Source organism: Elephantulus edwardii, unplaced genomic scaffold (genome assembly GCF_000299155.1).
Source record: "Elephantulus edwardii isolate Elephantulus edwardi_28Jun2011 unplaced genomic scaffold, EleEdw1.0 scaffold00594, whole genome shotgun sequence".
Lineage (NCBI taxonomy): Eukaryota > Metazoa > Chordata > Mammalia > Macroscelidea > Macroscelididae > Elephantulus > Elephantulus edwardii.
The window spans coordinates 64,609-77,243 of NW_006400344.1; the positions used below are offsets into that span (position 1 = coordinate 64,609).

At 42.8% G+C, this 12,635-nt stretch overlaps 1 protein-coding gene across 1 annotated transcript in view; it reads left to right on the forward strand.

Annotated features, from left to right (window-relative positions):
- The first annotated feature begins 1,894 nt into the window (after positions 1-1,894).
- Positions 1,895-12,635, forward strand: part of LOC102869187 (zinc finger protein 420-like) — a 40,605-nt gene continuing 29,864 nt past the window's right edge. The window contains exons 1-3 of the mRNA XM_006903363.1: positions 1,895-1,934; positions 2,186-2,249; positions 5,742-7,159. Of these exons, the coding sequence (XP_006903425.1) occupies positions 1,895-1,934; positions 2,186-2,249; positions 5,742-7,159 (1,522 nt within the window). The remainder of the gene's footprint in view (positions 1,935-2,185; positions 2,250-5,741; positions 7,160-12,635) is intronic.

Here is a 12,635-nt window from a genome sequence, read left to right on the forward strand (position 1 = left end):
AAAAGTTGCAGAGTTCAGGGAGGTCTGGTGGCCTAGTGGCAAGAAGCTGCACTGCAATCCAAGATGTACACAGTTCGAATCCACCACATGCTCTGCTAGAGAAGGAGGGACAATCTCCTCCTATACCTGTCAGATCTGATTTGATGGTACACGCACAAAACATAATTTTTTTTAAAAAAAGAATATAATTTAAAAAGTTGCAGAATTCTTGTTATTTTGTATATTATTTGTGCTAATTTTGAGTAGTTTACTGATTTTACCTGAATGTCATTTGTTTTAATGAGACAAATTTGTATATAATTTCTAGTAGCTATTTTTGTAACTCCAGTTCTTTATGTGCATTGATAATTTTAACATATATAGAATGCTATAAACTACTGCTATGTTGAACTGAAAACAAAAAGAAAGGATAAATTTGGAAAAAAATTTTCCATTGTGGACTCTGGCAGAAAATCTCAAGTGGGTAGAAAATATTTAAGGAAATAAAATTCTTTTTTTTAAATTTTTTTAAAAAATTTTTTATTTTTGTGTGAGTGTACCGTCAAATCAGATCTGACTGGTACAGGAGGAGATTGTCCCTCCTTCCCCGGCAGAGCATCTGGTGGATTCGAACCGTGCGCCTCTGGGATTGTAGTTGCAGCTCTTTGCCACTAGGCCACCAGAGCTCCCCTGGAAATAAAATTCTTAATCGTGTTTTAATAAAAGTGAAAAAAACCCCTATTTTACATCATTTTTTAAGAATGGAAGCATTAGCTTATCAGTACTGTTTTTCTAAAAACAGAAGAAATTCTAATATTCAATTTTTTTCTCTCTGATTTAGAATTTACCTTGAAAAGAGAAAAAAAAAGGTTTTTTGCAAGAAATTTAAAGGAAGGATTTTTTGGGGTTGCTGGACAGATTTTATATTTGTAGGGACTGGTTGACTGAATTTTGATAGAGGACAGTGTGCAGGAATGAGGTGGGAGCTTGGATAGGAGGAGGGTGTGGAGGGGCAGAGGCGTTTGACACCTTTGTGAGGTTTGGTCTGGAGGCTTGGGGAGATGGTGTGGGGCTTATTTACTGTGTGACGTCTGAAAAAGGTGTGTGTTAGGGTTGGAAAGGGAAGAGAGTGATATTGTAGTTGCAAAAGATTTTCTTTTAACTAGAAAATTAGTTATCAGGAGCTAAGAACATTGAGGAGGATGATTAGGGAGCCAGAGAGAGAGAAAAGCAGAGTGAAAAAATTTAGCTGTGTTTTCCGGCTGACCCTGGGAGAGGCCCGAGGGAGAATAATGGGAGAAGACCTTTGAATCACAAAGTGTTCTAGAGCGGGCTTCCTCTGGTGAGGCTACATTTGCTTATGGCAGTGGTGGGAGATCAGGAGGGTAGGGGCTTGAAACATCAGAGGTGAGACAGTTTTGTTTGGGAAGGGAAGAGCGCTTAGAAAGAGTTAAAAGAATTTGCAGAGCATGGCAATTTTGAGTGAGAGAACTGTCACCGCTTAGCCGAAATGGGTCTGGTGCTGTTCAGAAGGCCACCGATAGCAGAAAGCCCTGGGGCAAGGTGTCTTTTCAGCAGTTCCAAAAAGGGCCAGTCAGGAGGTGGAGAGATGAGATGAGATGAGATGAGATGAGATGAGATGGCCCAGAGGGAAAGGGGATTTGATCAGTCCCTGGGCGCCTGAGGGAAAGACTGTGGGCTCTTAACCTCAGAGGGATGGTTTTAGGCTTTCTTGGGCGATTGGGAATTGAAGACGGTGTTTGGATGTTTTCTGGTTCAAATGGTAAATAGCCTCTGATCTTTGAGCCAAGTAGGAAAGCTGACAGAAAGACAGGACAGAGATGGAAAAGTTTAGCTGATTTAGGGGGGTACAAGACAGATCAATACAGAACCCAGGCAGGCTCTTGCACCAGTCATGTGGCATAGGCTGAATAAGCCACTGCTTAACAAAGCAGGTAGGCTGCAGGTCGCTTTCCAGTGGCCGATAAGCCGTAGTGACCTTGGCCGGCAGCTTGCTGTCTGAGTGGGCCAATGTGGAGTGATGGAGAGAGGAAGAGAGAGAGAGACAGAGAGATAGAGAGGGAATGGTGTGCCTGTAATTAAGGCAACTTTCTTTTTATAGAGGGTCTTGGGGAGGGTTAGGGAGGACAGTCCCTCTTAGATTTTGGAGCCTTTAATTAACTCAGGTCTGGGCTTTTGTGATCAGGACCAGAGCCTTATGATTTATTATTTGTTCAGATCTTTGTCCTGGCTGCCCTGGGCACCATCAGGTGCCACTCAGGGGAAGTGATGAGGTCTGCGGGAAACGGCTCTGTTTTTCCTCCAATAAATCAACTCTTGGATTGAAAACATCTATCTGTGTGTTGGCAGCGTAGCTAGTTTCCTCATGGCACCACTCAAGTTCCCTGAGTTGATAGTAACATGATATCAGAATACGATGCCGTGATCCTACGTATCGACAGCAAGTCTAGAAAAATGAAACCTCTGAACCCATGCAAAGTTGCAAGGCCATCTCCGTAAGGGCCATTCCACTGTCTCCCAGAGCTGTGAATAACACGCATGCCCTAGAAGCCACACATTTTGTCTTTATTACAAAAGCAGCTTATCCCAAAGGACTCAATGTTGACAGAAACAATACCAACAGCACTTTTTAAACACTATCTATATCCCACTGTCGAAAGATGGAGCAGTATTGTTCCTTGTTCATTACAGCCCAAGAAGGATGCCAGAGAATGACTTAGGAGTTCACCGATGGTGTCAGAAAGAAAATACTGAGATTTTGGAAATGCATGATGGGCCTGATTATTTCTTAATTCCCTTCAGAATTCCTAGTTCTTTCTTTCTTAGCCCATGGCTCTCTCCCTTTCTCACTTGCTAGCCGACACAAGAGTGTGACCATTGGAAGAACTTGTGTCGCTGTGTGTTTATTTGGATCCTTGACCCTCTCATATCTGTAAGAGACAAAAGAAAACACAGCTGTTTTGCAGTGTTCCCAGGATCTGACACTGTCATCTTGCTTTCAATCTGTACCTTTTCTTAGCTGTCCTTTGAGATGTCTTCAAAGTAGATGAAATTGGCGATTCCCAACAGTCTGATGTTCCTAATTCAACCATTTCTCTCCTTTATGCTGTTTCCATTCTAGACCATATAGTCTCTGCACAAAAGTTCACACTGAAAATACCCACAGGTTATTTTAGGATGTGGTGGATTTGAAGGACAGCATTTAATAAATGAGGAAGTCACCGTGGGACGTTCAGGAACCAAATTGAAGTCTGATCGCCTGAGTCCATTTTGGAAGAAAGTGGAACTTTGGTCACAATGCATAGGATTTCTCGATTTTCTCGATCTGTCCGGTTCATTCTTGGTTCTTGGACGCATGGGCGGACATTGTACCTTCTTGTTCCAGACTTTGTTGTGTGTTTCAGGAGCCACTGTTGCTGGAGGACGTGGTCATCCTCTTCAGCCAGGAAGAGTGGACTTTGCTAAATGTGACTCAGCAGAAACTCTACAGGGATGTGATGATGGAAACCTTACAAACACTGGACTTCCTAGGTAAAAACATTGCATTTTCTCCCTTTACAAATACTTTGTATGTACACAACACTGATTCTCGGATGTTCCTTTTGAATTTTGACAGAAGAATTGGAACACAGGGTTCATAAAACAGGCCTGCTCTCTTGGCTTTTAGCACTCACATGTGGAACATTATGTCTTGATGTAAAACTCCGTGTCTGACAGTCCATTGCTTCTTCTTGTCATTGAGTGGATTCAGTTCTCCAACTCTCTTCACTGTACACATCCCCTTCATAGGTCAGGAGTGAGAGAAAAGCCTTTGGACTGGTGGGAATACCAAAATAATTTAGGTCCACATAGTTTGGGAACCACACTTTGAATTACCTAAGGACCTATCCCTATGTTGAGAGTTAGGCATTTATGTGAACCAAGTAGAAAAGGTCTGTTTTAGCTTCAGGAGAGAACAGATCATGACATATTCTTTCCTGCATCAGCAGTTCTGTGATGGAGAGAGGGTTTTTCCCCTTCTGTTTTTTATGGCATGTGTGTACTTTGTCATTTTACACGTGTGATGTGATGTGTGTGCTGTGTGATGTGATGTGCAAGGCATTTTTTGTGTTTGTCCACCCAAAGGAAACACGTTTCTATCAGAATCCCTTTCACTTGCCTCTGAAATGCTTCCTACTACGAGTCAACTGTATAAAAATAATCAGTTGTTATAAATGATGAGTGTTAAATTATGTATCGGAGGATCTTGCTTGAAATAGGAAAATGCTTACTTGGTGCCATTGTTTTCTTGCTTTCTCGATGTCAGCCCTTTTTTAGGTCTGTGTTGTTTTTTTAAAGAAAGTGAACTGATAGCAGGCTTCTCAAAGGAAAGATCTAAGTGTTTGGGTGCCAGATGTCCCTGGTCAATCTTATTTGAGGTTTTGTAGCTTGATGTGTTATCTTGCATAAAAAATAGTAGATCTGGGGAGCTCTGGTGCCCTAGTGGCAAGAAGCTGCACTGTGATCCCAGAGATAGGTGGTTCGAATCCACCAGATGCTCCGCCGGAGAAGGAGGGGCCATCTCCTCCTGTACCAGTCAGATCTAATTTGACGGTACACACACACACACACACACAAAATAATAAAATAAATTTTAAAAAAAGAATTAGATTTAAAAAAATAAAATAGTAGTTCTTTTAAAAACAGAAAAGTGCTTCCTAGTGAATAGTTTTCTTTCCTGTGAAACTTCTTTTTCTTTTTTTGGTGACAGGCATTCAGAACGTAAACGATGGAGAAGCATTATTTCCTGAATATACTCCAATGACCTTCTTCAAGACTACACATCCCTGGCCTTCCATGTTACCAAAAACTTCAAAATTGCGTAACAGAGATGCACAATGTGAAAGTCAAGAGGTCTCTTTGGGGTGAGTGGCAAAGCAAATATTTCTGAGGCAGCGCTCAGAAAGTCTCGTGATTTAATAAAACCAATGATAGGAACAATATTTTTGCTAGATGAATAAACGTGAGACTTTTGGAGGGAAAACCCACACGTCTTCAGTGTGTATTCTTTTGGGCATATAGGAACATGCTTATTTACAACTGCGTGTTGTCTATTTTTTTTTGTTTTTTTTTTCCAGAAGTCCAGCAGTAGACGACCTGTGTAATCGGATTGAAGAGAACCAGCCTGGCAGGAGGACCTGTGTCAGAATACCTCATCTGTCCTGCTGGCAAAGTCATCGTCTAGACATAAACCTGTTGAGGACTCACATTGGTGAGATCAGCTATGAGTGTAAGAAGTGTGGTAAAGATTTCTGTACCTTCTCCTCCTTCTGGATCCATACGGTCGATGACCATCAAGGGTCACTGGGTTCTGACACCTATGTCAATCCTTTCCATTCAGAGTTCCCTAAAGGGCTTCATTTTTCTGATAAGCTTTATCAGCGTCCTGAAAATGAGAAACTCCTTATTCCTTATTCCCCCGCCCTTACCAGTACGTCAGACATCACGGTAGGTGATAGAAAAAGTGTCCGTGCCGAGAAGCCTGTGACAGGTAAGGTGGGTGGAAAATCCTTTATTACGTTCTCACACCTTAAAATTCATGCAAGAACGCACGTAGGCGAGAAGCTTTACGAATGTAAAAAATGTGGGGAAACCTTTCAGCACCTTGCCTATCTCACGGTCCATGCAAAAATTCACAGGGGACACAGGCCATATGAATGTAAGAAATGCGGGAAAGTCTTTCACTGGCTTACCGGACTCAGTAAACATGCGAGGGTTCACACGGGAGAGAGACCTTACACATGTAAAGCATGTGGGAAAACCTTCCGCTGGCTCAGTTACCTCACGGTGCACGCGAGGATTCACACCGGGGAGAGGCCGTACGCATGTCAGGCGTGTGGGAAAACCTTCCGCTGGTTCAGTCACCTCACTCAACATCGGAGAATTCACACTGGAGAGAGACCTTATGTGTGTAAGGCATGTGGGAAAACCTTCCGCGTGCTCACCAGCCTCAACAAACATGCCAGGGTGCACACGGGAGAGAGACCTTACGCATGCCAGGAATGCGGGAAAGCTTTTAGTCGCCGTGGCAATCTAACCGTCCACACAAGAATTCACACGGGAGAGAGACCTTACATGTGTGAGGACTGTGGGAAAACCTTCAGAGAATCGCATCACTTCACGTTACATAGAAAACGTCACACGGGAGAGAGACCTTTTGCATGTAAGGAGTGTGGGAAAACCTTCCTTCAGTCCAGAGGCCTGATGACTCACACAAGAATTCACACCGGAGAGAGACCCTTCGAATGTCTGGAATGTGGAAAAATGTTTTCACAGCCGGGTAACCTCAGCAAACATAAGAAGATTCACACCGGAGAGAAACCCTACAAGTGTAAGGAATGTGGGAAAACCTTTTATGAGCCCAGTAAACTCACTGGGCATTTAAGAGTTCACACCGGAGAGAGACCTTACGTATGTAAGGAATGTGGGAGGACTTTTAATGACACAAGTGCCCTCCTGAAACACACGCGAATCCACACGGGACAGAAACCTCACGCCTGTCAGGAATGTGGGAAGACGTTTTTTCGCCCTTCTCAGCTCAGGACGCACACACGAAGTCACACGGGAGAGAGGCCTTACGAATGCAAGGAATGCGGGAAAGCCTTTTCCTCCCCAAATTACCTCCCTATCCACGCACGCGTTCACACAGGAGAGAGACCTTACGAGTGTAAGCAGTGCGGGAAGGCCTTTTCTTCCCCATCTTACCTTATTGTCCATGCTAGAATTCACACCGGAGAGCGGCCCTACGAATGTAAGGAGTGTGGGAAAAGCTTCCCAGGACCCACGTACCTGATCGGACACAGACGGGTTCACACGCGAGAGCGGCCGTACGGCTGTCAGGAATGCGGGAAAACATTTATACAGTCCAGTTCCCTCACTGCTCACAGAAGAACACACACGGGAGAGAGACCTTTCCAGTGTAAGGACTGTGGGAAGACATTCGCTCAGTCCTTTTACCTCACTCAGCATAGAAGAATCCACACGGGAGAGAGACCTTACGAATGTCAGGAATGTGGGAAGACATTTTCCCAGTCGAGCGACCTCACTGTGCATAGGAGGATTCACACAGGAGAGAGACCTTACGGGTGCCAGGAATGCGGGAAGACATTTACACGATCAGGTAACCTCCTGAAGCATCGTGTCATTCACACAGGAGACAGACTTCATGAATGTAAGGAGTGCGGGAAAACATTTCTACGCTTAGGGTTTCTCACCAAACATGAAAGAAGTCACCAGAAAGATACCACAGTGTCGTCAAGGTGAAGAAACCTTGATTGATTCATCACCTCTCTCTCAATATTTGAACGCCTTCTGTAGGGCAATCTGGATGAATGTAAAAAAAATGTGATCCTGTGTTCAGTCTGTCCACTGTCCACAATGTCTTGGAGCTCACACTACCAAGGACAAAGGGACTGGACTTTGGGACAATACACAGCCGCGCTGTAAATAAAAGATTTTGTTGCCTTTTTAAACTTTTCCACGTCAAAAGCCAGTGTCTTCCCCCCAAAAAAGTGCATAAAATATGACTGAAAAAAAGGTTTTTTTCTTCATCAGAATTTTAATAAGTATGTTCTAATCTACAAAAAAATGTTTTTATACATTTTCGGGTTTGAAATGAATGGTACAATTCATGTCATTAAGTGATCTCCTATTTTACATAAAGGTTTTGGTTTAATGAATGACTTTTCACGTTTATTTTGCAAATATACAGTTGGCTGGTTAAGTTTCTTAGGATGATTATGTGAGACTGCATATGTCTAAAATGAACATCCTATTCTTGTGTGTGAGAAGGACAGGTCATCTCCCTAGCCACCCCCCGAGCAATTAACTCCCTCTGAAAGCCACTGAGAGGGTCAAGTCTGCATCCCCTCCAACTCGACAGTACACAACAACAAAAACAAGAACATTTCTTGTCATAGCAAACTCAAATGTAGACAGTCCAGAACTTATGTTGAACGAGCCGTTCTTGCCAAACAGAGTATTGGTAAAATCAGAAGTGTTGTATAGACTTCTCACAATGGCCTCCCATAATCCTGACACCCTAGTAGAATATTATCTCAGTTAGTGTCCTTAAGAAAGCCAGTGTGAACAGTGAGCCTAGGACCTCACCATCGCAGCCCAGATTTCAAGAGGTACTGAGAACATATACAGAGCTGACATATACCTTCATTCTGTGCAATTCTGATTTCATTCTGTGCAAAGTTCCTTTGCTCTCATTAATGTGACAGCGCCTTCTTGCTGTAGGTAGAAGTGTCATAAGAACGTAATTAACTTTTCTGGTCTTGCCTTTGTTTTTTCTTCCCAACGTCAGCCATAATTTGTCATGATCCATATAGTCAAATGCGTTCATCAGCATTGATTTCACTGTTGGCATGACTCTTCTCATCCCAACGTGAACGTTTCTCCATCGACACGCTATTGTAGGCATTTTTTGGAAGATCTTCAGCAAGATTTTCCTTGGATGGGATATTAATGACTGTTGTTTGGTGTTTGTATTGTTTGCTATTGCCACATTCTGCCCTATGATTTCTCCTGCCTGGGGAGTTCTGGTGAGCTTATGGTTAAGACATTGATATGAAGAAATTGAATAATACCTATGGCAGCAAAGTGATCACCATAACTGCTTATAAGGATATAGCTTGAAACTGCGACCGATTTTTCAGGGCACAGGGTAAGGTCTGACTGATCGAGGACGTAGTATTCTTCATTGCTTGCTGCGTATCTCAGAGCTGGACAGTGACTGACGATGACAGAAGACCAATCAGTGCAGATGACTGAATATCCCACGGACTGCCAAGAGAACAAACAGGTCTGTCCTAGAGAGGGTCAAACCGAGCTGCTCCTTGGAGGTGAGGAATTTGAAGCTCTGTCTCACATACTTTGGGCACATGGCCAGGAGAGACCAGCCCTTGGAGAAGGACATCATGCTTATAGGGTTGCTGTCAGTTGTTGACAATTTAACAACAAGAATAAAAAAGAATTAGGCAACTTTACTCCAGCCTGAAAAGGTCTGATGGGTTTATGGGTTAGAACCAAGTTGTGAACAAAACTTCTCCTGTTATAAAAGCTGTCTTTTTCTTGTGGGGGCCAATTCTTTTCATGTAGTGAAGTCTTGTAGATGTACTGTAAGTCAAGTCATAATCCACGGGGTCCTAACTGCTAACTTACAAGCCATCATTCTGCTAATTTACTGGCATGTCTAAAGGGGGAAAGATGTCTTTTTATTCTCATCAGATTTACAGTGTTTGAAATGCAATGGAGGGACAACCATCACCTCATTTTTATTGGACCACAAAACATTTTGGGGTGGTTTTTATTTTTTTTTAAGTGCAGATGCTAAATAAACTTTCCGAATATACCGTTGTATCCTCTTCTTAGGAAAGTTTAGAGACATGTGGATTTTGCAGAATAGAAAAGATCTGGAGAAGTTTCTGAAGATTGTAAACATTCTGTGTTTTCACCTCGAAAGCAGAACGTAACCTGTCTCACAGAGTGATGTCACCCACGGGCTAAAAAAACATGGAGATAAGGAATCCAAGTGGATTCTTTGAATGCTATATAGACCTCCCTTCTTGCCTTATTGTTTTACCCCGTGGAACTCGTTTTCCGCAGGGTATTATTGTTAGTTGCTATCAAGTTGAGTAAAACTCATAGCAATTGTATGAACAACAGATCTGAACCCTATTGTATCCTGGGCCACCCTCACACTTCCTGACACACAAGAGCCCATTGCAGCAATCACCATGTCAATCCATCTAATTGAGGGTCTTCCTCTCCTTCTCCGACCCTCCACTCTTCCCTGCTCCACGGAATAACCTCTCCTCGCCACATGCCCAAAGTATGTGGGCAAAGCCTCATCATCCTTGCCTCCAAAGAGCACTCTGGCTGCACTCTCTTCGAGACACACCTGTTCCTTCTTTTGTCCGTCTGTGCTTTTCTCCAGCACCACAGCTCAAAGGCGTCAGTTCTTTTCCTGTCATTGTCCAGTTCTCAAATACATACCAAGTGACCCTGCTAGACAGTACAATATACAAGTAGTGTAAAATGCCATAGGGTGGACATGCCTATTCCGAGTTCCATGCACCTCCTAACAAGGATCTCAAGTATTTCTTCATGTATTATTTTCCCCCCCTCCAAATGTGTTTAGGTGAAGTGACTTTCCACCATCTTATAAATTTGACATTTCTTGCAATTCACTGGATGAGCCTGTCGAATCTTCCTGACAGAGCCACGGTCGTGGCCTCTCCCTCTGAGGGAACATGAGCTCTTTTCTCTGAATCACCTTGTGTAAAAAAAGGGGGGGAGGGATTCTGTGTGACTTGAACTAATCTCCATAAAGCACTCACGTCCCCATCAACTGAATCCACAAAACAGGTCCCGTTTCTACGATGATCGCTGTGTCCCCACGCTTTCTGAACCTCCTCTTGTCAATTCCAGCACCAAGCGTTTCTCCCAGGACGCCTTGTTTTACTGCTTGGTGTCCCTTCTACTACACTGCTGACAGACACCTCCCAGTACTGTTCTCATTATGACAGAGTTTATTATTGAAGTCAGCAGGTTACAATTTTTGTCAAATTCAACAGGTAAAACAGCTCTTTATTCTAGACAGCTTATCCAGCGAGCTTGGAGGTGACCGGAAGGATATCAACTGTGTTCTTAGCTTCAATCTTTATTATTATTATTATTATTATTATTATTATTTTAATGTTTTGAAGGATGTACACTGTGTTCTCTGCTTCATTCTTTAAAAAAAATAGTTGAATGGTTTATTATTGAGTTGTTTATTTTGCTGCAAGGCTATTGCATCACCAGTTTTAAATAAAAATAGCACAAGCCAGGGCAATATATGCCAAAATGCAGATAATATTGTTCTTTAGCTGACACTGTACTGCTAACAAAAACTTTACCGTTTTGCTAGGTATTCTGACCCAAATCCAAGTACGATTTGTCAGGAATTCTGCTTCATTCTTCTTCATGATGATGGTATTCCCATCTTCTACTTGAAGGCTGCTCAGTTTAAAGATGGCAAGACTTAACCAATCTGATAATACTCCTCTCACCCTGTTGGTGTATGCTCCTTCTAATACGTCTAAAAGTCAAAGGCAATACCATGCGCACGCCCTTATGAACAGTCAGCCAACTACCCACACTTAACAGGGTCAATGTGAAGATGTCCACACAATCAGTGAGTTCTGTGGATTCTGTTTCATCAACCTGGGACAGTTTTTCCAGCGCTGGACGTTATTGCTGGAAGAAATACTTCCATCTAGGAAAACTCCCACCAGACTTCCATATATTATTTGCCCAGACATAGCGGAAGGGGTGAATCACAGAGAAAAGTCACCCCTCCCAGGATCATTGGCAGACGTTGAGCCATTCTCTGCAGAAGAAAACAACAACGCAGAAGAGACCTTCATGTGGTGAACACTTTATTCTCACTGTTTGGTGTTAAACTGTGCATCTTGGAAAACATTTCTGGTGAAAAATGTTTGTAGGCTTTTCAGATCTGTGCTCTCAAGGAAAAGAGATCCTCAAGTATTGCCCTTGAGACTCTTAGGATTGTTCACATGACACTAAAATGCATTGCTATTAAGTTGATACAAAGCTGTCATGTGGCATTGAGTTGAATATGATTCATGGTAACTGTGAACAATGAATCTGAACACTGTCCTATCCTGTGCCCTCCTCATCATCTCTGAAATACTTTACTCCATTGCTGCAGTCACTGTGTCAATCCAACTTTTTTTTATTTTATAAATAGTACTTTTTAATACAAGCATTAAATACATGCACACATGGACTAAAGTAATAACCTATGGCTACATGCACCAATTTGGATGGCTTTCCAGGGAATTATGCTGAATTTTTTAAAGTATCAATTCCAAAAGGTGACATCCTCTATTATCCCATTTATATGGCATTTTCTAAATGAGAGCATTTTTCAAAATTAAGTGATTGCTGGGGGGTTGGTGTGGGAGATAGGTGTGGTTAAGTCAATCCAATGTTTTTGATGGTCTTCCGCAATCCATCGCTTAGGTGAAAGACACAGGCTGAGTTCCTTTGGGTTGTAAAGGTTGTAGGTAATTTAGAGGGTCACATGTTTGGGGTTTTTTCCCCCCTATGAAACAGCTCATGGGCTTGAACCTGTGGCTTTCCAGTTAGCCAATTGCTAAACCAGGGGTGTTACGTAGAATGAGGGAAGTCCTATTTTCCCCTTGTTACTCTACGGCTTGTTTCTGATACACTCCTTTTGATGGCTTTTTCATGGTCACCAGCCCCACTTGACAAAGAAAGCCCCACCGCCCACGGAGCTTCTGATAGATCACTGTCACATCTTTCTGTAATTTCATAAACTATCCTGACTGCGTGGTTCAAAATTGGGAAGGGCATACGCCAGGGATGCATCCATTCTCCATACCTTTTCAACCTATATTCAGAACAGATTATCCGAGAGGCTGGGCTCTACGAAGAGCAATGTGGGGTCAAGATTGGCGGACGATTTATCAACAACCTACGTTACGGGGCTGACACAACCCTGCTTGCTGAAACTGAAGAGGACCTGAAGCGCCTGCTGCAGAGTGTCAAGGACTGCAGCC